This window comes from Egretta garzetta, unplaced genomic scaffold (assembly GCF_000687185.1).
Source record: "Egretta garzetta isolate BGI_Z169 unplaced genomic scaffold, ASM68718v1 scaffold151, whole genome shotgun sequence".
Taxonomy (NCBI): Eukaryota; Metazoa; Chordata; class Aves; order Pelecaniformes; family Ardeidae; genus Egretta; species Egretta garzetta.
This window is the reverse complement of record NW_009258615.1, coordinates 2092549-2118079: the sequence shown is the minus strand read 5'-3', so window position 1 is coordinate 2118079 and position 25531 is coordinate 2092549. Positions and strand designations below refer to the sequence as shown.

At 35.8% G+C, this 25531-nt stretch overlaps 1 protein-coding gene across 12 annotated transcripts in view; it reads left to right on the top strand.

Annotated features, from left to right (window-relative positions):
• TAPT1 (transmembrane anterior posterior transformation 1) overlaps positions 1 to 25531 on the top strand; it is a 49229-nt gene that overhangs the window by 7183 nt on the left and 16515 nt on the right. For 2 of the 12 annotated variants that reach the window (XM_035903466.1, XM_009648027.2), the window contains exons 3-8: positions 85 to 203; positions 5008 to 5031; positions 13938 to 14100; positions 17897 to 18032; positions 18908 to 19005; positions 19153 to 19222. In XM_035903466.1, the coding sequence (XP_035759359.1) occupies positions 85 to 203; positions 5008 to 5031; positions 13938 to 14100; positions 17897 to 18032; positions 18908 to 19005; positions 19153 to 19222 (610 nt within the window). Of the gene's footprint in view, positions 1 to 84; positions 204 to 416; positions 457 to 4283; positions 4351 to 5007; positions 5032 to 7036; positions 7132 to 13937; positions 14101 to 17896; positions 18033 to 18907; positions 19006 to 19152; positions 19223 to 25531 lie in introns of all 12 variants that reach the window. The other 10 variants (XM_035903467.1, XM_035903470.1, XM_035903471.1 and 7 more) reach the window with 9 other exon arrangements.

The following is a 25531-nucleotide window of genomic DNA, read 5'->3' as shown; positions in this document are numbered from 1 at the left end:
ATTTTTCATAATATAATTCTTTATAAACTTTTTGTAACTCTTTATAAACTACTAACATACTTCTGTTTTATTTTTGTAATTTAGTTGATGTTTTTTGGAATCTTTTTGTGCCTGGATGCTTTTCTGTATGTATTCACCCTGCTTCCTTTGAGAGTTTTTCTGGCAATGTTCCGGTTCATCACTTTGCCTTGCTATGGCTTACGGTAAGTTGATTCAAGAGAAAGGTGTTGATACCCTTGAATAATATTTCTCTGTTTATGTGTGTGCTTAATTTTATGGCCTTTCAGTGCCATTTGAACTATTAATGACTTCTTCCACTGAATAGAAGTTTTGGTCTAAACTAGCTGAAGCAAAGGTGTGTGGGGGACATTTAAGCTTTGCCACCAGTCACTAACTGTCATCGTGTTTTCCTTCAGACACAACAGTTTGATAACAGCACCACTTAGGCATATTCAGGTTAGTAAAGGGCAGAGATGTCACCTTACCCTGTAGTTTTGTTCTTTTAACTAACATCTATTTGAACAGTGTTAAAGGATTTCTTAAGTTTGAGTTAGTTACTTGGCTCACATCTTTTGATAGACTCTTTGAAACTGAAAAAAAGTTTGATTTTTTTACAACAAAACTTTTCCTTATTTCCACAGTAAACTTTGCCCAAAGGATCCCTGTGTAAAATGTGTTATTTTCTTTCCTTCAAAGAATCTTGGAGAGTAATTTGATGGAACTAACTAATTTGAATAATATCAAGAAATTTTAGATCTTACCCCTTGCTTTTTTGTTCAAATCAATTCTAAGAAGTAGTTGCTAATAATACATTGGATTTTTGGTTTGCCTTTCTGACATAGGCATCAAAAATTGGATAGAATTAATTTCCTTAATAAAGGTGCTACTTCATGGTAAAGCTGACTATGTAAGCCTTAAGTGTAGCCTAAAAGGAAAGGAGTATTTGTTTTGAAGTTATATTTTTTTCTTGAATAAATAAGGACTTCAGGGTTTTTATTCTGTATTTCCCCAAACTTTAATTTATGATAGCTGATTTATTTGAGTTGCTTGCATTTGCATTATTAATAGTCTTTTATATGTGAAGTGCTTTTAGATGCATAGTTTAGAATGTATGTTCTGATCAGAGCAAATAGTCTAGTTGCATAAGAAATATTTCATAGTTTTAAGCTTGAAATTTTTATATTTGTGTGATGTTTAACACAGGCACTAGGTGGCAGTCTCTAATATTCTATTGTGCTGTTAATATTGAGCTGAATCTCAGACTTTGATTTTGTTAAGAGCTTTCCTAGATGTGTAAAAAAAAATGACAGCTATTTAGTTTTAACCTGATGACAAGTCAAATTCTGTGCCTTTTTGTGAATATCCATATGGATGCTATTCCTAAAATATTAAAACTCAAGTAGATATAATGGCTTTTAATCTATCATTTGGATCTTACTACTTTTTTCGGTTTAAAAAGTGTTCTTCCTTGTTTGTAAACTCAGCTTTGCTTTTGACAAATGAGTTTTCTGCTCTTCTGTACAATTAAAAATTTGAAAGACCAGTTGCTGGTTTTGGGTATTGTTGAATAAACTGAAGAAAGCAACACCGAAAATACCATATACATTCAGACATGTGGGTGTGTGTGCATATATTTGTACACACACCTGCAATGTTAAAACTTGGCTTGCTTGGCAGTATTTTTAGTGCGTAAGGCAGGATAGAATCCAATTTAATCTATTCAACTTGACTATGTTAACTTTAGAATGTTATCAGGTAAGATGCAGTAAAACTGAGATAATTTGAGTGAAGAAAGCTTTGTTTTTGTAACAACTCCTGAAGCAATTTATTTTGTCACAGTTTCCTCAAATGTTTATGGAATTAACTTTCCTAGAATCTCTTTACTTATTCACTACTTAAGGCTTTGTCAAATTCATTACTGTTTTAAAGTTGGTGGCTTTTTATTAAATGGTTCACAGTTCATGTTTATAGTATATAATGGAACTTTTTCAGATGTCATTATTCTTCTTTAGAAATATTCAGAGCCTGTACTTTGATTTTTTTGGTATTTTTTGTTGGTTTTCTAGTTATGTTGATTTGATTTGTTATGGTAAAAGAGATTTGGGTTTTTCTTCTAGCTCAGGAAATACGTTTTTATGTTTATAACAAAAGAGAGTTCAATAGGTAAAACATCTGTAATTACAAAAGGTACTTACAAAGCAGGTGGCTGTTTATCTTTCACTTGTTCTTCCTCACAAATGTCAAATAAGTGTTGAGAGACATGACTAGTTGCTATTTGAACCTGCCACATCATATTCCATTCTGTGTAGTAAATAAAAGTGCTCCTCCCTTCATCTTGACTTTTTTCTCAACATCTCAGTGAAGTGATTGAGCAGTGAGTGTTCTGTCTCCCTCCCAGCTTACTCTTTAGTCCATTTATTTCCTCATACTCTTTCTGCTCTTTTCAGTGTAGAAAAAGATTGTTACCCGTTATTTCTTTAAAACAGTAAAAGCACATCCTATGTAATATGGGCTAATTCCTGTCTATAGTATTGTGTGCAGTGCTTAAATGTAGGAGGAGCGCTTTATCACCTCTTCCACATGTTTTAATATTCCATTTTGCAGAGCTCTGAAAGGAAACGCGGAGTAATGTATCTTAAAGAAATTTGTTTCCTTTTTCTGCCTAGACAGTGTGCTTCAGTTTGACTGCTAAGTCGTCATTCCTCATCACTCGATCTTTCCTTTTGAGTAAATTTAGTTCTGTATATTTGTCAGAGCTATACTGGTGTTAACATAGCTATTTCAGAGAGACACTAGAACTTTGAAAACTTCAGTCAGAAGAATCCAAGATTCTGTCATTAAGTTAACTAAACTGCTCGTTAAATTGCTATGGTCAAACTGGCAGAGGCTGAATCATCAGATTGTGGTGGTGCTGGCAGATGCAGCTTCATTACTGATATGCTCTGTTAATAGTAGGGTGCTCTTAAAAAAATTAACAAACACTTCACAAAATTAAATTACATCTTCTGAAATTACAAAAAAAAAAAAAAATCAGCTCTGCTCTATTTTGTTCCAAGCATGGAAGTTTTCTAAATTGTTCTCCTTGAATCTTACAAACTAATCTAATTTTATTAAAATATTCTTTGACAACATAAAAGCACATACGTTGCTGGAATAACAAATCTAAGGTAGAGGGAGAAGTAGACCTGGTAGAGTTCTCTACAGAATTACAGTCCTTGATGACAGATTCCTGAAACTAACTGCCTGTTGTTGAAAGGTACAGTCTCCTTTTACAATTCAGACACTTTTTTTTTTTTTTTTTTTTTTTTTTTTTAATACCTCAGACCCAGAGATTCTGGGCATATTAATATCTCTGCTTGGTTTGAAACACTTCTAAGGAGCTAATTTTTCGTTCTTCTTGAAAATCTGTGAAAGCTTTTGGGGGAATGTGGAAAAGCTCTTCTAGATTATTCAAAAAACACCATGCTACAAAAGCTAAAATTGTATATTAGTGAAACTCTGGGACTCCCAGTTTAATTATGCTTAAAGGCATTTTACATCTTGTCCACAAAGGAAGTAAGGACTCGTTAGGGAAAGTGAGACTTCCACCCTCCCCCCCAGCCCCAAATTCTTGCTTTCTCAAGAAAATATAGAACTAGATTATGAATTTTCTTATATGTAAAGATTGATTGACAAGATCTTTACATTTCCTCCATGTGGAAATAGATATAGGTTATAAATGTGTTCTGTGTTTTTCTTTTACTCTGCTCTTGAAATAAGTGAATTTAGGTCCTGGCAGCAATAACATCGTTAATTTCAGTTGTATTATGTGTAGTAAAAACTCCCATTGCCCTCCTGTGAATTCATAAATTTATGCTAGGAAATAAATAGAACAGAATTATTTAAAGAAATTGTAGAAAGAAAGCATCTTGGGAAAGAAAAAACAAACAAATGAAAACAAAAAAATATGCTGGCATTCTTATTATGGACATTCTTTCTTTATTGATATTATCAGGTTATTAAATAAATTTGCACCTCTGTTGCACACTTATTCCCAAGCCCAGTTTTTTTTGCTAAGGACTGTAGCTGTCAAATATGTAAACTTCCTATTGGCTGGTCAAGTTCATTGAGAAAGTCATGCGCCTGTCCACCAAAACGTCTGGCTTTCTACCAACCAAAGAAAGGCAGGTACATTCAGTATTTTCTGTAGTAAACTCTCAGATCAAGCACTCCTTTCTCCTTCCATAACAGTGCATAGTGTAGCAACATTACAACCTTTTCTTTCTTTCTTTCTTGTAAATCAGACCGAAGGGAAGAGCACTTTCACTTCCTTTATAGGATGGAATGTGGTGTCACAGGGATTCCTCCTTGGTGAGTAAATCCTGATTTTCTTTTTCCTTCTATGCTGTCAGCCAAATTCACACATCTACATGTGATCAGTAAAAAAACTGATTACAAATGAATAGTATAGCTAAATTAACCAACATACTTTAAAGGAGAGACCAAGACTTAGTGTTAGTAACCAACACATGAAATTGATTCAGTGCTATTTATGGTAGGTGTATTTACGTAACTTCACATTATTGTGGAAATAGGTTGTGATCTTAGTAGATTTAATACTTTTTTTACATAGAGTGCCTGTGGACCAGTGCAGCCCGATTTAAAATAGGGTATCTTGGAAAAACTATAGCCCCTGCTGTACTTAGTTTATAGTGCCTTAAGCTTTTTTGCCTTTATTCTAAGTAACGCTTCAGTCAGGTTCATAGCTAGATTTTTGTGTGTACTTCAAGCAGTTTTTGTAATGTTTAACGTAAATTTGGGGGAGTTCTGAAGGTTCATGGCCAGGTATCTTAGTGTTAGACTTGAAGCTGATTCTCTGCATAATGAAATACAGCACTTTAGCATATGTTCATTTACTGACTTCAGTTATAGTTGATTCTGTTACTGAAAAAGTAAAAGTTCAATGAAATCTAATTCTAGTTGTCACTTATTTGAAACCTCATTTATTTTTTATTTATTTTGAGACAGCTCTCATCGGGGCCTAACAGCAAGGTTGGTTTTGTTTCATTCTTAGCATGGTCTCGTGCTGTGTTGTGTGCATGTAGAGGCTTTTTATTGTTTGAAAAATGAAGTGCCATCTAATCTTGGCAAACTCAGCTCTCCGTATCTTAGAAGTCTTAATTTGGGACAAATTTTTATCAGCACTTAGTCTGTGCTGATAAAATCTCACAATTTTACAACAGTGAAGTCCTGCATACAGTAAGCTGTATCTCTTTTTTTTAAAAAGTCTCAAACTGGTTGTTAGATTTGATCAAAGTAGCTTTTCTTCGTGAAGCCAAACTTAATTCCAAACTTGAGCATGATTGTAGGAAAATGTTTCCAAGAGTTCACTTTGTGCATTTTGAAAATTCTTAGGGTGTAGCTATATGGGTAAGTATGCCCTTCAGACAAACTTGCTTGGATTTTGTTTTCCCTGACCCATTTGCTTAGTATGCTAACTGGAAAATATCGCCTTATAGGTTAATCTGATTATTCTTGTTAATGCTTCATATAAGATTAGAAACTTATGATACCACAGTTCATTAATGAAGGATACATTGAAGGATTAAGACTTCAATCAAAATGAAATATCTACATGTAAAACAAAATGCCACAGTTTAGTTTTCATACAAGTATCTGTGATGTGAAATTGGAGAAAGAAAAGAGATCTAAACAAAGCTTTAACTAGAACACCATTTCAATAACTGAAATACATTATTAATTAATATAAACATCAGTGGTTGTCTAACTTCTTTCAGTGTTAATATCGAATAAATAATACAGTTAGAAAAGGTTTGCTGTAAAATACTTGCTCAAACTTGTAACTTCAGTACTAAAATGCTTCTTCAGTGCACTATTAGCCAAACAATAAGCCTGTATAAATGAAAAGGGTTTTTAATAGTGTAAAGTACAATAACATTTATAGATATAATACTGTTGTCTTAAGAGTTTATAAATGTATGCCAATGGTTAAATTCATTATTAAGGTTAAAATATTAGTTGTTGCAATGATAGTATATTCATATCTTTGCATTACTGTATCTGCAGCATCAGTATTGGAAATCTTGTCTGTGCTAACTATGAAGGAGTAATTGTTTAGAGTAATTTGAATTATTTGGATGAGACTACTAAAGGACCAATTAAAATTTCAGTCATCCTGTTGGACATCTTTAAACTGTAAAATTAAACAAGAAAAATGCATTGAATTCCTATTGGTTTAAAGAAACCAAACCCAACAAGCAAAAACCAAACAACTCTACATGCTGACTGGAAAACCTTATCTAATCAGACTAGTGAAGATTTGAGGAACACCAGAAAGCCTGAAAGACACAAGTAAAGAAGTCGTTTGATAGCATATTACAGTCTGTGCAGACTTAAGTTTAAAATAATACACACAGGGTGCTTATGCATCTGAAGTAATTAAGTACTCAGACTTGTTTACAGATTACTTTGTATACAATATAGTGAAAAGATTATTCATTTTGCATTGACGGTTGCTGAAAAGCATACCATAGATGGCTGTAGTGAGATTTTTAGACTTTTCTTTATACAGTAAGAACAAATTCCTGTTTGTCCTGGGCTGCATTTTATGTTGCAAATGGTTTAACGGCTTTAAATTCAGTAAGGCTTATTAAAGCACTTAACACCCGCTCTTGGGTTTTTTTGGAAGTCAGTCACTTAAGCAAACTTCTGCATTAGCTACTTGTGATTTGTAACATATTAAAGCCAAATATACAGTAAACTGTTAATTATTTTTAATAATGCTTTACTTAATGCTAAATAAATTTAATTGTACAGCTGTTGGAACAAAAAAGGGGTTGGTGGGATAGATGCCAATACACTGAAAGCCTTGAGCTGTTTTGCTTCTTTAATAATGTAAAAGAAAAATACCGTGAAATCCAACATGCTGTTCAGTTGAAACAGTCACAAACATTATAATGTTGTAATTATTGATAGTATGACCTTTTTTTATGGTCATGGCCCCTGTGAATGATTGAACCTACTGTTTTTCAACCAGTAGATGGAGACAGAACTCTTTATTACTTCACGAAATGTGGATCATGGCCTTTTGAATATGGTATCAAATAGACATACCTTGAAAATGACAGCCAGGTAACTAGTTCCTTAAACTTTCACTGGTCTAAGGAGGTTGATTATGATGACCACTGTTTTTCATATCAAATTTTTCTTCACTGGGTAGCTGTTTGATGTTATCTTGAAATAAGTTCGACTCTTAATTTTCCTAACACTTAAGAGTGGATTTTCCTACAAATGTCACAAGTAATCATGCAAAAAATAGAGTTTTTTGTTGTTCCTAAAATGTATAGAACAAATTTGTGGGTAGCCAGAATATTTGGTAGTATTCTGATTTTGACAATATTTGAATTTAGTTTTATAGAATAGCAAAGTAATTCTTCCTGACTGTTTATAAGGGAAGTTACTTGGTTTTAGCTTTCTAAGGGGGGAGGACACATACAGATCCAGTGGTTTTCTAAACAAAGGAAAGACTTGGATTCACACTTCATGAATGTGTCTTAAGGTGAACAAACCATAAACTGGAAAGTAATTTTTTCTGTAACAGACTGGTTTTCTGAATTCCTAGCTCTTGGTTGATGTCACTCAGCACACTGTATAAATTTTGCTGTAGTTTCAGCTGCCTCAAACACTGTGTGAGAAGCATCGAGCTTGGCATGCTTCTCCTTCTGTTAATTGACTGAGCTGAAACAGAAGCATGCTGTGATGGAATAGGGAGGAATAGTAGTAAGGCTTGCACATCACTTGCTTATATTAAAATGAATAATAAGCTTGTATATCCCCTTAAGCATACATTTGTATAATTATATTATTTGGAGACAGAAGGTTTTGTTTCAGTGGAGATTTTCTGTCAGTTAGCAGATGTAATGGTACATGTGCCCAAAGGCTGAGGAGTTTCAACATCTTGTTAAGCACATGCTGTAGAATATTGAAGTACCTGTGTGGGGGTCTTTTTGTTGTCTTAATTTGCTAGTTAGTGTTACAGTGTGAGCGTTTATCTGTAGAGGAATGCTTGGATTTTCGCTCTTGAGTTCATGCAGATCGAAGTATCATACCATGTTTAAACAGCTCTAATAGTAAAGCAATACAGTATCTTACATAGTGGATAATAGAAAGAATGGATAAGCCTTTCTCTTTACTATTAAGGTACTTTGTTTGAAGAAGTTTAATTTAAAAATTTGATTCCTTGGTAGTCTAGCCTATACAGCTAAACGTGGGAATTCAAGGCTTAGCATAATGAAACCACTTGTAAAATTCTGTAGAGTATCTTGGAGAGCGTGACTTACAGCAAAAATGTTAGAAGTAATAATGGAATAATGGCAGAAAATAATTAGGTGAAAAGACAGAAATAGTGTCTCTTAATAAGGTGCATTTGAAGGACACTTGAAATGCCCTGAATCCATGTATTTACTGGTTTATGAGATGTGAAAGTTGTAATTTAAATTGTATTCAGCTGTGTCATCAGCCAAATTGTGAAACAGTTCACATAACATTATTTCTGGAATCCAGTAGGATATTAGAGCAACTACATCTTGGACAAAGGCTCTCATGGTACTATCTTCTAAAAGCAAAGTTCATTGAAGCCAGGAAGGTGTTAATATTTAATTCACTTCTGCAGCATCACTATATGCCTGGGATAACTTTGACGAAAAAGACAAACTAATTTCTGTAGAAAGAGTCTACTGCTTTCTGGTTTGTAACTGGAATGATTAAATATAAAATAAGATAGTTGTTATGCTCTTTATTTATTGTTCTTTTCTCACTCATGAGAAAAAACACCCATGACTCATTTTCATGTGAAATCTTTCCCTCAGTATTCTGTCACACTTCATGCACAACTGTAAAAATACAAAGTTTTTTGAAATGAGCCAAGCCCCCTCTACTTTGCCCTGGTGAGACCCCACCTGGAGTACTGTGTCCAGTTCTGGGCTCCCCAGTTCAAGAAAGATGAGGAACTCCTAGAGAGAGTCCAGAGGAGGGCTACAAAGATGATGAGGGGACTGGAGCATCGCCCCTTGGAGGAAAGACTGAGGGAGCTGGGCTTGTTTAGCCTGAAGAAGAAAAGACTGAGAGCGGATTATGTTAACACTTAGAAACAAACATCTTAAGGGTGGATGTCACGAGGATGGAGCCAGACTCTTCTCAGTGGTGTCCAGCGACAGGACAAGGGGCAATGGGCACAAACAAGCATAAGAGGTTTCAGTTGAATGTGAGGAAGAACTTCTTTACTTGGAGGGTGACAGAGCACTGGAACAGGCTGCCCAGGGGGGTTGTGAAGTCTCCTTCTTTGGAGATACTCAAAACACACCTGGACAATGTCCTGTGCAACCTGCTCTGGGTGAACCTGCTTTAGCAGGGGAGTTGGACTGGATGATCTCCTGAGGTCCCTTCCAACCCCTGCCATTCTCTGAGTCTGTGATATCTCTGTTCGGTGGTTTCTAGAGTTGCACAGTAGCTCAGTATTGTCTAGTTCTTAACCTCTTGGCTCCCTACTTTCAAATGAGATACTGAAAGTATTGTCCAGCAATATGCTATATATTTCTTGTTTGTTTCTTAACCTTTGTATAGTTGTCATAGCTTGGCCAATGCTGGCTTTTTTTCTTTGTTTTTTTTGAGATTCTGTAGTACTTGTGGATAAATAGGCCAGGTTGGACGGGGCTCTGAGCAGCCTGATCTAGTTCGCGGTGTCCCTGCTCCTGCGGGAGGGTTGGACTAGATGACCTCTAGGGGTCCCTTCCAACCCAAAACATTCTATGATTCTATGATTCTATGAAATACAGTATAATGAATTTATATGTGATATTAATCACAAGGTCTGATTCCTTAGTGCTCAAGAACTTTCCAGTGTTGGCACTGCACAGTTACTGGAGACAATAATTGGAAACATACGTTGAGAAAAATGAATGCAAAAAATGTAATGTGTGTAATGGGCGGGCTAAGACTTTTAATGACAGGCATAAAATCATATCAGCCTGTGTGTGTTGATATGTGTTCAACAGTTTAATGTGAAGGATAGGAATGATTTGTGACAGATACAGATTGAATCAATGTGAGCCTGATCATGTACTAAAAATGCAATGTTCAGTTCTCACTGAACGCTGACCACACCATTTCATAACTGCAGGCTTTGCAGTTAGGTCAGTGTATTTGCCAAAAGCTGACAAATCATTAGACTTAATCCATTTACTTGATTTTCTTGTAGGAAATAACTATCCCTATCCCACATTATATTCAGAGCCACACCTCAAAATCCTTTTGTAAATGTTATTAGCTAGAGCGGAAGAGAATTCTGCTGCAATAAAAGTGCTTTTGTGGATTTATGCGGTAGTCACGGTTAATCTCTGTCAATCAGAAACATGTTAGCTGTAGACTGTAGATCACTTGCCTAGTCAACATTAAGGGGTCTTTCTTAGTGTGCAATGAAAGAACACGGGAATATATTTTAAATGCCAGGATCTTCTTACTCTTTTCAGTTTCTAGAAAGCAGTTTTCTGTACTCAGCCTTTGCAGTAATCTCTTGTATTGACTAAGGGTTAGAGATGCTGACAGCTCTTCTGTCATCAAACTGAGTAAACTCTGAGGATATTTTTGCAACTTCTTTTAAAGATGTGTTTTGAAGATGTTGTCACAGCATTACTGTTGGTTCTGCTTCTCATGTGGGTAAGAAGTTACTGCACAGCTTTGAGTAGAACGTTATTAGAGCGTATTTTTAGTTGAAGTGTCAGAAAAAGAATGAATGGAGTGTTTACTGCAGGCTTTTTTCTAGATACACACACTGCTGAGAAACTAAATCCAAGTCAATTTTGAGAGATAAAATTCTCTAAAAACATTATTTGCATGTACTCTATTCTACAAAAGCTTAATTCCTGTAAGGCACAGCAACAATCAAGTGTAGTTGATCTGAGCCTTTTGGGCAGCCTTGGAATTGAATCGTAGTGGTACTGAGCTTGTTCTGTACACAGCACATTCTCGAAATACCTTCCTAGTGTATAGGATGCTGTGTGCAAGTTTGGATGCACTTTCATATGACATTGTTCTCCTAAGTTAGTTTTCAGAGTTGAGACCACCTTTAGAAGAGCAGTTGTGCTCTTAGCTGTGTGTAATCTGTTCTTAGATTTTATATTCCCCTGTGATGGTTGCTATCTGCTTTTACATTGGCTTCTCCTGAGTTTGTTTTACTCAAGTGGCTGTAGTCATACTGATGAAAATCAACATGAACAGAACAGTTAACAGTACAGAATAACTGTAACTTGTGACTGTATTGGTCGTTGAACATCTTTGATTTGTAAGCCAGAAAACCTTTAATGTGATAATTTTCAGTCTGTATTGATACGTGGATGTCAGAGCGTTTTCCTGTGAGACTCTTTCTGGACTGCTTCAGAAACTTCACAAACAGGTTCTACTTACTAGTGTATTTCAACAAGAGACCATTCTGCTGTAAAAATTAGTACCTTGCCAAACTTTTAAAACATAGACTTTTCAAGTGGGTGTCTCTTTTGCTAGTCAGGTTTTCTCTACCAGGTACTCACTACTTCTCTAATGATAAGGTAGGTGTTGGCTGGAAGGATGAAGATGCTAATTTTCTGAGTAACAAATTCTGATTCTCTTTTTCAAATTATAAGACCTGGCATTACTATTGTGGAATAATAATATCTTTATCACTTTATCCCAATCTGTATTGCGGAGTATGTGTGTTGGCTGGGGGACTTGTACTGAAATGACTCTGAGTACATTTCCAAAATAGAAGTAGGTTGGATGCTGTGTTACTCAGTGTATGAGTGGTAATCATAATCACGGGCTTGCTTAAATCCTATAAATGCTTCAATATATGCTAATATATTTAAATAAGTATAATCATTTAGGTCAGACGTAGTTAAATAGGGCAACAAACTTTCAAAATACAATTTTGCAGGTTGGAGAGGATGCATTGTTTTTTGTCATGCAAGGGCGTAGTCATAAATTCTTTAAGCAGTAGGCACATACTGAATGTGCTAGAAAATGGACACATTTTCAGTTTTCTTTAAGTTTTTTAATTGGTGTTTTCAGTTAAAACTCATTTCAGGGAAGAAAAAAAGGAAGAAAATTCACCGAGGCTTTTTGTCAAGAACTTAGTCTGAAATAAAATGTGACATTGTTAGTGTTACGGGATGACCACTGAGAGCAAGAAAATGTCCCTTAGGGTGAGAAAGCCACTCTGAGCAGTTCTGGTGTGCTGGACCAGGTTGAATTCTATTATTCTATTCTATTATAAGTGGTGTCCAGCGACAGGACACGAGAGGTTTCAGTTGAATATGAGGAAGAACTTCTTCACTCTGAGGGTGGCAGAGCACTGGAACAGGCTGCCCAGGGAGGTTGTGGAGTCTCCTACTCTGGAGATATTCAAAGCCCGCCTGGATGAAGTCCTGTGTAGCATGCTCTAGGTGAGCCTGCTTTAGCAGGGGGGTTGGACTAGATGATCTCCTGAGGTCCCTTCCAACCCTTACGATTCTGTGATTCTGTGATTCAGAATATAGTTAATTTTAATACAGATTGTGCAGTAAAAAGTATATAATAAAAGGAGCAGTTGCGCTCTGTTCAAAGTGTAATACTGTAAATCTGAGAGTTCTGGAAACTTTCTTGCTCATACTCCTAGAAGGAGCATGACCTATTTGCCCAGTGTGGAACAACACTATGTGGTTCCATGAGTGTTATAATGCGTGAATGCTGTCTTCATGGCTTTCTCCTTTTGAATGGAAGACAACAAAGAAACCCGAAATATAACACTCTAGCTCTGATGTTGTATTTAAATAGAATGAGTCGGGTAGCTGGGATTCTTGACTTGTCTGCAGGGTCTCGACTCCCAGAGGTCATAAGTAACTGTTAGGAAGTTTTTTAAAAACAGCATGGATTTTTATCAACTTACTCTATTTTTTTTTCTAAATGTGTTACCAGTTTATGGGAGCATTGCCTAGTCTCTGGATAACCTAGTGATTTAAGAATACAGAAAATGAAAATTCGTAACTTGCATTCTTCCAATTGATTCAGACTTTTCTGAAATGTTAACTTCTGCAAAAGCCTTTCAGTGTATATTAAAAATAAATACATGTAACAGAAATTATTTCTCTATTTTTTGATATTCTCAAATAACATTTTGATTTAATTTGAAGGCTTTTAAAATGCTTTGCATCCTATTAATACCAAACTAAGTAAATAGACAAGTAAATACTGCCTTCCAATTTCATTATGCTTATGGCTGCTATTGTGGCAATTGAGGTAAAGCTATTTTCTTCCTGCAGTTTCAGTTTATAGGATGAAATTGTTTAATGATTCATTTAGTCTTGGTTACTTGTGGGACTGTAGATGGAAAGCTGCTGCATTGGTTCAACATCAACCTCAAGCCCTGATGTCAAATTGTTTGCATTTACTGCTGCAGAGCTTAGGGCTGAAATATGGAAGATACTGAATTGCATTTAGAACCTATTCCTCAGCATCTGATTCATTATACTGAAATTGAAGATGACTGCTTCATTTCTTTTTCTTTGGGTTATAGCAAATACAATTTCTGTAACTGAGGAAGTCAAAACGATAAGTAGAATTGGCTGGAAGAGGGAAAGTAAATTAAAAACCAAAGGGCATGCATGCGGAAGGTTCTTAACAAGTGGGAGCTCCTGCCCAACAAACACAGTATTTTAACTAAATGGTTGTGGCAGAGAGGAGAATGTGATCCTGTTCAGGAGTGTGATCTGTCTTACGTGTTGGAGTGAGGGGCAGGGTAAGGGGCAGTAATAAACTGTTAATCAAGGGTATATTTTAATGTAGCTTCTGTAAATCCCTATTGACGTGGTAACATTTGTATTTTGTGGGTATATGACATTTAGTGTAACTTTTTGCCCTTTGTATTTCAGTGATAGACGTTTGCTACAACCTGCTCAGGTATGTGACATTCTCAAAGGAGTTATATTGGTCATCTGCTACTTCATGATGCACTATGTTGACTACTCTATGATGTATCATCTGATAAGGGGACAGTCTGTCATAAAGCTCTACATCATCTATAACATGCTTGAGGTAAGAATGTTGGCATCAGAATATCCAGCATGCTTTTTTTAGACTATCTAAAATATTGTTATGTTACCGTATTTGTACTTAGAATATGGCACATCTTTTATTCTCACAAATGTGCGTACACCTGTGATAAGGAGCCTAGATGCAGTGAAACAGACAAGTTTGTGAAAAATAAGTTTGTAGATACTATTTCATATTGCCTAGTTCCTGGAGCTTGTTAATCAATGTAGTTGAATGAAAATTGAGAACTGGTAATGGAAAAAGAAATGTGTTAAACTGAAATACAAGAAGTGGAATGAATGAGGTTTTGAACTCATTGACAAATGTAGAAACTATCAATTTGAAATAGTGATAAGATCCTCAGAAAGAGCAGAGAAGGAAGATGGTAGAAGACATGGAATTTGGTTTTTAATTCTTCATTATGGAAGTATTGCTTTCATTGTATGCAAGGACATGTTATTGCTTAACCTGTCTCAGTCCTGGCTAGCAGACAAAAGCCTGAGTACATAAGCAATATGTTGAATGAATATAGTGAAACAAGAAAAAAAAAATTCTGGTTTGGGAGGTAAGATAAAGAGAAAGTCTAGGGAAAAAAAATATTTCCCTTTTTTTATTAATGTAAAGCATGAGATATTTAATTGCACTTCTATGATCAATGATTCACAAAGTAAATAATGTTTTCATAGCTACAATCTTATCTCCATCCTGCAAATACAGGGCATATAAAGAATACAACCTCTTAAAAGGACTCAATCAGAGCTTTGTACACAAGAGTTACTCTACGAGGATTCTGGGATCCCAGAATAGCATATTAATCCTTGTTTTAACATCTGTTGTACTTTTGAAAAAAACAGGGCTATACTTTGTGAAAAATCTGAATATTTTGTCTAAAGACATTTGTTCTTTCTTCATGAAATATTAAAATACTGCATAAGGAACACACTTCATTATCCTAAGTGAAATAAATATACAGGCCACCTCAGTTGTTTATTCATAGTTTTTGTTTCCTTTGATTTTAGATTTGCTGAAAAACGTGTACAAATATTAAATTGGCACTGGATTACTATGTGGATTTTAGTTGTTTTAGGAAATACTCATCTGTATATAGTTCCATAATCTGTGAGAAGCTATCACTTACTAAATAAACCTGTGTTCTCAAAATAGTAATTTCACTTTATCTCAAAACTACTTCAAGTCACTTCTCTTAAAGCTGAGAAAGTATAGCACTATGTGCTTACCACGTAATTTAAAGAGAGACTGCAGTGTTTGCTGTGAATTGGAAGCCATGTACTATTCCATTTTGAATGAAGAGTTGAGTTTCTTTGCTACCTTTGGCAGAAGCAGAAGTGTGTGTCTCAACTAAGAAGTGCTGCCTGAGTTTCTGGGGGTTTTTTAGGAAAGGGGGAAGTCTGTTGCCACTTACAGTTATTAGAAAAATTACATTAGGCTTTGAAGTTGGACACGGTGTTTAATTTCCATGGTGTCTCATGAAACCCAGCATGCCAAGCAGAGGACATATTTTTTAAGGGGCTTTTTTACCATGGTAGGTCGCAGCCACAGTATTGGCAGAAAATGTTAGGGAATCCCACTGAAAGACTTGATTGATAGTCAGCTTTCAACAGTTTGAATATTGGCTTGCTTGGACTACTTCAGCGAATTTTGTCTTTGCTACTAGTGCAAGCAATGCTTATTAAGGAACTGTTAAATACACTTTTTTTTAAGTAATAAACTACATTTTCACAAATTTTCAAATTGGGAAGATCTTTTTAATTTAGTTAAATCACTGAGCAACAGAGATGTTTACAATGTCCTAATGTTTTCGGCTGTTGACAAGTCCAGGGAATATTGTCCTGGACTGATATGAGGAATGCAAAATCTTCAAATTAGGTGCTGAATGCTCCAGATAGACAGCCTGAGGGGAGCATTCAGCACATTTGGCTTAAATGACACTTTTCTTTTTTAGATTCAGACCCACCGGCTCCTGCTCCTTGTGAAGCCACAGTGTGCGTTACGCTGGTGACAGCACTCACCATGGAATTCTGCTGGAGCCTGGAGCCGGCATGTAGGGTTTAGGTAAGTCATATTTGGAAAAGCAAGCAACAATATTGTGTGGTGGGTTTTAATATTTTCTATCCTGTTAGCTAAGAAACAAGGACTACTTAAATAAAAAGGAAAGCAAAGCCACTATTTTCTCTATTAAAACCCTCACAATATTGTGAACAAAAACTTACCAAACTCTAAGTATTCTGTAGTTGGTGTTATTACACCAGGTGTAATTACTCAATGGGTCATCACAATGAGCAGGAACCAAATTATGCAGACCACCTTAATTTACAACATTTAAAAGCCGAAAACAATACCAATGTAAATATCTCTCAAACTGATGGGTTTTTGAATTTCACATTTATGATAATTCATCAGCTCATGGTTTGGTTCATTTATTTCGTAGGTGATGCTTAGAGTAGCATCTTGTACATACTTGAGACATCCAGTACAAATTTGTTTTAATTCAGGCTTTGTATTTTAGGAAACTTCAATAAATGTTGGCTTGAATAAGTTGAAGTATATGACTTCTCTCCCTTCAGTATCTTTACGTTTAGAACTCTTAATTAACAAAGTCAGAAAATGATCCCAAATCTAGGTTTACTTATGTTGTTCCAATAATTGTTTCTAGTTAATAAATGTGGTTCAATATTTGCAGGTACATTGTGCACCTAGTTCTGTATTGCTACATGTTATTTTAATATGTCCAAAATGGTTGTCTTACAGAAAGACAGTTAAGAGGAAATAGCAGTTGTCTTTATTAAGTAGAGATAATCAGTTTTTCATATTTAACTATTTCTGTTTGGTTGAGTTAGTAATCAATGATTTTTTTCGTTTTGGCCAGACATGTGCCTTGGGATACCAAATTTAATTTTGGAATTGCTTTTTTGTTGTCCTGTGCAACTTTGTTTTAAAATTGCCGAACTATAGTGTACAGGCAGAAAAAAAGTCTTTGCTTGTAATGATCTTCAGTTTTACATGCTTGCCAATGATGAATTGTTGAGAACTGGTGGAATTCCTTGTGACCTTTCTTGCTGTGGTATTGAATTACAAACCATCCATATTTTTCCTATCTTTGTAATTACTGCTAGGTTTTTTTATCCTACTTGTACATTTATTCTTTGGGTTACACTTCAGATGTTTGTAGTTTTATCAAACTAATTTTCCCTTTTTGACAGAATTTCTAGTCCCTCTTGATCACTTGCTATTGTGTTACAGTACTTTTGATTTTGAATTCTGCTTTATGCAGAGATTTGTATTCAGTATTACTTTACTCTGAGATGTAAGGAAACGGTACAGCCAAATCTCATTTCAGTCCTTCTTGTACCTGTAAGCTGATGTTGTTCCCTATCACACATTTGAAATTCACTTTTCATTACTTTTTTCCCCTATTAAGCCCAGAGGGATGGGAAAAAACCATTTAGGACAGTTTGATGCAACATACATATTGCTTTGTCAAAGGCTGAAGTTTGAACTGTACTTGGATGTCTTCCAAGGAAGCATCTAAGATAACACTGCATGGCTATATATTGTAAATACTGTTGAAAAGGGGATAGTAAATTTGAGAGGAAAAGTAAGCTGCTGAGTATACGAAAGGAACAGTATCACTGTGAAACCCAGAGTGGAAAGGGGAATGAACAAGAGATGGAAAGTGATAAATATGTGAAGCTTTTTTTAGGTTGAGCTGTGCTTTTGGTGGCATATTCAAGGTCAGAAAAATATTGCTTTAAGGCAGTGAAAAGTTCTTCTTGTTTAGGTGGCTGATCGTCTGTTTTCTTCATTTGGACAAGATATTTTGGATGCTCTTTATTGGACAGCTACAGAACCTAAGGAAAGAAAAAGAGCTCACATAGGTGTGATTCCTCACTTCTTCATGGCCGTGCTGTATGTCTGTATCCTTTTTCTTCAATAAATTGCAAAATTTTCTAAATTGAATTACACAGTAATTTCTCTGCATTATTTTCATGTATTTGAAAAAATGATAGTATTCTTAAATCAGTGTTCCTTAACTTTCAAAGTAAGATTGCCAGTACTACAGATTTTTAAAGTGAATGAAAAAGACCTTTTAACCTGCTTTAAAAAAAAAAAACAAAACACCACCTTCATAATGGTATACCACTGCAGTAGTAGACAGCTTTGTTGTGTAGTAAAATGAAAAACAATAATTGGGTAGTTCATGGGAGCTTTGATTTCTGATTTGTATTTGAGTATTTTGGGTCACAGGGTCTTGAAGACAGTGGGATTTTGTTACTTAGTGGAATGTTACAAACACCTAGCTTGAAAACGTTTTCTTGAAATGAAGGGATAAACTCATGCATATTCAGGATGCAAATTAGTTTAGTGTGAAGTAACCTTACAGTGAACTGATGAAAATTATCTGTAAAGAGATAACGCAGTCTGATAGATGTGGTCATAAATTTAGAATTATTGTACTTTCCCCTGTTTTCTCTGAAATGTTTAGGCTAATTCTGAATCTTTCTTTATCTCAGATTTTTTTTCCTTCTTGTTGTATTGCTGTCTCTCCTGACTAATGTCATTAAGCTCTTTTAGAACGAGAAAAATTAATATAATTATTACATGCTGCAAAGCATTGTGGGTACATTACAGAGGTTTAAATACCATCTTGCTGTAAATCTACTTGACAAGGAGATAGAAACTGGTTTAGTCAACTTTGGAAACCATATATGAAATTTGAGGTTTGGTGCTGTTCAGTCCTGTTGTGCAGAAAAATTATTTCCACATATGCTTCCTTAACCCTGGTGTCTAGTCCTGCATGCTATTCTTATAATGGTTCAAGCAACAACCCTTAATGTGGCCTTCAACTCCCACAATAAATCATTGCTTACCATCATGATGTCCAATAATGTAAGTATATAGCTTTATCATACAGCTACCCTAACTTCTTAGCGTCCTTCATCTTCGTGTATCATATGTCTATTTCTATATTATTTGTCTTGTTTATGACAGGTTTTTTATCAATAAAAACTAACTAACTGTTTTTAAAAATTGCAGTTCGTTGAAATAAAAGGAAGCGTTTTCAAGAAGTTTGAGAAGAACAATCTTTTTCAAATGTCAAATAGTGGTATGTATAGCTGTGCTAATCAGGAGAAAATGTGAAGTGAGAGGCTGATTTTTTTATTTTTTTTTTTTAATTTATTCATTTATTTAGTATTATTGTTAAAACAGCTTTACCTTCGTGAATTTGAGCATTCTGACTTAAATTCCCAATCTTCCCCATTACTGTTTGATTTGGTAGGACAAAATTGGGATTCTACTTCCAGGAACACTGTTTTTGCTTAAATGGCTAATTTTTATTTAAGGTGCTAAAACAACCTATTGGCTGTGTGCTAAAGTTATTACTAAATACAACTTTCAGATTTCAGTTGTGGTGTTCAAAATGCTTCAAAGTCTCTGAAGTCTTCTGTGTTTTCCAAAAGTTGACTTTGTAGCGTGCTGTGTTGACAGTGGTCTTAGAATGCACATTGTTTGGCAGTTGTGAGGATGGATCTTGAAATATGTCCCCCCCCGCTTCACTCCAAAAGAATGTAATGATGAAGTAGCTGGCTTATGAAGGAAATACCAGAAATGACTGTAACTTTTGACATGCTAGCAAGTAGATGGTACTTAGGAAACTTGTTATGCTTCTGGCAGTTCTTAGCTGTGTTGCTGCTTAGTATGGAATTTGGGAACTCTTATTCAGTGTGCCTCATGAGGAAAAGCTGTTATGGGTATCCTTTGATGGAGGTTCTGTCTAATACTGATACCAGCCACCTGAAATACCCGTTGAATTCTTGCTTTCAAAACTAATAGGAGAGATTGCACTTTAAGGTTGTACTAGAGTGTCTTTCCTTGTAGTATATTCTGTTCTTTGAACACATTTGTTTTTGTTATTTTGTGCACATGACTTTGTTGGTGAAAGCTATTTATACAGATAAGCAAACAGAATTCCAACTCCTAGTTTTTTAAACTGGAGAACTCAGAAGTTCAATAGGTTAAAAAAAATTTAGCCACTTATTTAAAAAGATTATCTTGAGGATTTTTTTTTTTTTTTTTTGTCAAGAGTTAAACTTCCAGCAGGCTCGCTTCAGGTTTTGAGTTCTGGCTATTGTTGTGATTTTTGTTTAATTCTGCTGCAAGCTGCAATATTATTACCTACAAGTGTTAAATGGCAATTGTTTTGTGATGCTTTGGATGAAAGACTATTTACACTCTTACACATCAATACATTGCATAACAGAAAAATTAGCACTAAATGTTGATCTAGCTCATAGAAGTTCTTAAAACCCCAAAAAAGTAATCTTCCCACCTGGGTTGATGAGGTGTTTATTCTGTGCTAATAGTACGTATTTTTGGTTCCAAGGTTTAAATACTTAGATTTTTTTTTTTTTTAAATTAAATGTGTTTAACTTCACAGTGAGAACATCTAAAAGTGATGTTTACTAAAATATTGACAGAAAACATAGATGCATTTTCTAAATTTTCTTTCATTAATCATAATACTCACAGGAAATAGTTACAAGTGTGCACCTAGCTCGCCTACTGAAAGGCGAGGCCTCTTTCTTGATTTAAATGTTGAAATAAGTGAGGGACTGCTATTAGAAGTGGTTAGTAATTTCCTCCATAAAAAGCACCTGCAATAGTATGCTGGAAGAAATGTATATCAATATTTTATTGCTAGACATTATTATTATTGAATACCCATAATAGCACTATCATGTCTCCCTTTATCACTTGGTGGAAAAAGTGATGCCATTCATTATACCATATGGGGATGGAAGCAGGTGAGTACATTCATAGAAGAGTGCACAGAACAAACTAATTTATTCCCTTCAAACAGATAACTTTTTCTGGAACCACTTCTCAGTATGGTTATAAATAGCAGTGTTTTTCTTCTCAGAGATAAATAACGTAGATAGGTTTTTAGGAGAGATTTTCACCTTTTCTGAACTTGAACAGGTTTACTGCATCACAGCTTCAGTAAGGATGGATCAGTATTGCTTCAGTTCATGTATTCTGATAACTTTGTTATCCTTTAAATGTTTCATTTCCTGCAGGTGAAATGGTAGTGCATATTGCATTGGCATAGCATGCCAATGCCATATCCTACCCCTGGAACTGAGGCTAGTCTGTTCCTGGTGACTGAGCTTGCAGTTAGCCTTTGGAGTGCCTCGTGCATCCTACACGATATGCTTAAACTGCGTGCCTGGACTGCTAAACTCACTAAGTACAGGTTCCCCCGTTTATTTCCCACCTTTCCCCCAGTTTCTTCCAGCTGTTTTCTCAGGTCTGCAGTCTCTGCTGTAGGGCAACAATGGCAACAGGAGCTGATAAAGCTTAGACAGACTGAATGAATTCCCTCTTGCCCCACCTTTTCTGGGGCTCTGCTCAAAATGTTACTGTGGTCAATGAAAAGGTACCGATTAGTACACAGAAGCTAAATATACTCATTCTTAGGGGGGGGTCAGTCTCACAGAGACATTGAGGAACTTGACATGAATAGGTGAAATTCTCTTCTTATTTAACATATTAATCAAAAGAAAAATATGAACTAGCAGAAAAGTAAGGTATCGGTGACCTCAAGAGTAGACGTTGTGATAAGAGAAGTTGCTACAAATAGAATTCAAAAGCAAGTAATCTTGTGAATAAAAGAGTGAAAACAGAAATGAACTGTTTCAGTTTTACTTTCTAAGACATTGTGCATTGAAGTACCTTGCAGAGCTCTGCATGGTATTGAAGATGCTATGTAGGGTGTATTGCACCAGGGTATGAAGTGCCACCAAGCTACCAGTTTAGATCTGGAAATACTGAAATCATTTTCACTTGGCATTGCGCTCAGCACTGACTTGTGGGTAGCAAGCTGATGTGTGGCTGTACTATTTCTCCCAGTATTTCTGGTTCTGGACTTAGTATTACTGGAGTCAGTGATCCTTCTCACCTTTGTTTGGCCATCTAAAATTCTGCTGTAACAGCTAATTCCTTAAAACTTCAGGACTAAAAGAACTGTGAATTATCTACATAAAAACTAATTGAACAGACATACATTGGTTACACCAAACATGTTATCTTTTAGGTGCAGGAGGTCAGCAAAGATCTTGGGATTTGTATAGCTGCTTGAAACTGCAGCTACAGGATCTGTGATTTCAACCAGATCGGCTCCTGCAGCTTTGATTTGTCACCTGTAGCAAAACTACTTTCACATTGTCACCCTGACTTTTACTAAGAAATTTATGTACACCCAGGCAGTCTAAACACTGTGGCTGTTTGAAAAGGCTTCTATACAGAAGACAAAAAACCCTTCTATTTGTTATAGCAGAAAGAAATATTTCCTTAAATTTAAATAGTGTATTCTCTTTTTTAAATGGAAATCTGTAAGCTAATTTTGTAGGGTTCAGGATTAGTGAACAAGGAGACCAAAATTATTAAGAGCAGCTCTTTCATCATTGTTGAAAGCCCAGCATGCTGCCTTCCTTTATGCTTTTAAATGTCTTATTTTAATTTCAAGCTGTGCTCTAAAGTAAATTTTTCACAAAGCACAATTGTACCTCATATGAAGAAGGACATTAGGTGCAGTGCATTGTTATTTGCTTCAGTTGGCTGTTTGGCCAGATTATTCCTTGTTTTTTAAATCTCTTGTCTCAGAAAGTTAACATTTATCCTGAAGCTTTAGGAACTTCAGGTTTTTTCTTTATATTTTCTTACTCTTTCTTTTTTTAAAATTCTGTTCTTTTTCTACTTTGTTCCCAATTTATCAGTCTCTTTGGCTTTGATCAAAATACTGAACAGCCTTTATTTTTACCTTTGGTCGCTGGAATTCAAACTGCTTTCTTATCTGGCTTTAGTTTTTTGGGGTTTTTTTAATATCATTGTTCTAATCCAGTTGTTCATTTTAAGGATGAGGGATTTGGGGGCAGGAGTACATTTAAGGTAGATCAGTGCCTCCTTGATGATTCCTTGTTTAGTCTTTGATCCTTTCTTGTCCTCTGGTCACTTGTTAAGAGGTAGTTGTCACTAGAGCTACTTAGGATTTGCTGAGATGTAAACCAAAAGATCTTTTTTCACTTCATACGCTGATTTATAACTAGCTTTTGATCTAAACATAAAAACAGTGGGATTAACATGATCAAAATTATTTTTTCCTTCCTGATTAAGGATTCCTGCATGATGTGTCAGGCAATCTGGAAGGAAATAACTAGGTATTCCAAAGACTTTTCTACCCAGGTGAGTGGAAGTGCCACTTCTGCATCTGTTCCTGGGATCTCACTGCCCTTCTTGTTAGTTACCGCTGCAAAGCACCAAAGTTCTTCAGACTTCAGGTCCTTCCTGAATGAGTTTATTATCAATTGTTTGGGATGTTGGCTAATTAATTACACTAGTCCATACTAGATGCAGTGTTGTCCTAAGAACAACCTTTATTTCCAATCACATCCATTTCTGTAATCTTTTACATGTTTTTTTTTAAATTATTATACTCTCTGACACATTGGCAATTAAACTTTGAGTCTCTGTTGCTATCAGTCCTTTAAACTGAATGTCTTCATTTTTCAGAAGAGTTTATAGAAGGGCAGAATGTGTTATTAATACAGGCAGAGAATTCCATATGAGTTGGAATGGCAGGATTGATCTAAGTGGGGTAAAAGTATTTAAAATCTGATTTGGCTATGTGGAATCCTTTTTTGGGCTTTACTTCACACAACCAATACAAAAAATAAGTGTATCTTGCTTTTGTGTCCGTCCCCCCACACACACACTGCATTTATGGCAGAACGTGCATTACTAGCTTTGAAAAAAATGTTTACCACCTCTATCCACATAACAACCCTAATAGGCACACATGACTGACTTAATGAAAAAAGGTATATTGTGGTTAGCTTTTGACACATGACCACTAAATTCTGATGTACTAAGTCTTGGAATGTCTGATTCTTCCTTTTCCTTTTCAATATACTGAACTACATATTTTAAAGGAAACTGAAAAGATTTAATCATATGTAGTCATTTGCATCACCAGTGGATGCGTGGAAGCACATGAAAATTCAGTGTCATCTTTCAAAATAGTCTGAAGAGTGCGTATATGGGGAGTATACAGTATGATGTGTGGCCAGGCTTCAGGGCCAGCCCCATGAAGAGCAGAGTTGAAGCACAGTATGAGAATGCAGCCTGTGCATGGTGTGTGCTGACAAGAGACCAGTCAGGGGAGTAAGTACAGCTGAATTTGTGGTGTATGTCAGTTCCTCAACATTTAGGAGCATAAGCAGTGAGAAAGTAAACTTCTTAATCATGTGCTTGAGGAGGTAGCTGAAGACTGTTTAAAATGTCCTCAGCCTGTTGGTTTGGCTGTTATTTAACCCTGTCTTACAAGGGAAAGTGTTATTAAAGCTGTAATGTATTCTAACTGAAAAACAGTTTGTGATGTGCTTATCACCAACACATTGTGGGATATGTTCAAAACTGAGTTGAAATAGCTTATATCAATGTTATCTAAACTAAAGGACGGTAGATTTAGGCATGAGGGTGGTGAAACACTGGAGCAGGTTGCCCAAAGAGGTAGTGGAGGCCCCATCCCTGGAAACATTCAAGACCAGGTTGGATGGGGCTCTGAGCAACCTGATCTGGTTAAAGGTGTCCTTGCTCGCTGCAGGGGGATTTGGACTAGATGACCTCTAGGGGTCCCTTCCAACCCAAAGCATTCTGTGATTTGTTAAGGATTGTCATGATGGAGAACGAGATCACTTTTTCTTCCCATCTTACTCTTCATCATGCTAAAGCAGAATAGAGAAGTTTCCTTTTGCCAGTACCTGTGCTCTCTATAACTGAACACTAGCACTGCTGGCTTGTCACTGTTTCCCTGGATTCACAAATACAGTAGTTTACTTCCCTTTGTTCTTCTTTAAGAGCGTGATGTCCCAAGTGTGAATCTAGGGATGTAGCCTCACTTGTTCTGTAGTTCACTGCATCATCTAAGAAGTGGCAATACATGGTACAGGAAATTCCCCTCGCCTGTTTAAAAAAAAAAAAAAAAAAAAAAGCATGTACATACACCACATCAAATAAGTCCATAATAAATGATGAAATGCTATTGGTGTGTATTTTGTATTCTGAAATTTTAATTGGGATTTAGGACTGATTGCCATTGGTTATTTTGGATATCCTGAAGTCGCTTTTGTCCTTGTCCGTGAGAGTGAGAAATGAAAAAAATTTCTGAATCATTTGGGTTTACTGCTGAAGCTGCTGTAAAATGCCCTTTCTCCCTTGCTTGCGTCTCTGACATTGGGTTGATGAGAGGAACGAGGATGAAGAAGTGCAGCCCGTGCTCTTTCTTCTCCCTCTGAGCAGCCTTGAACAGCTGTGGCAGCAGAGATAACAGATTAGAAGGGAGGCCAGTGAGAACAGG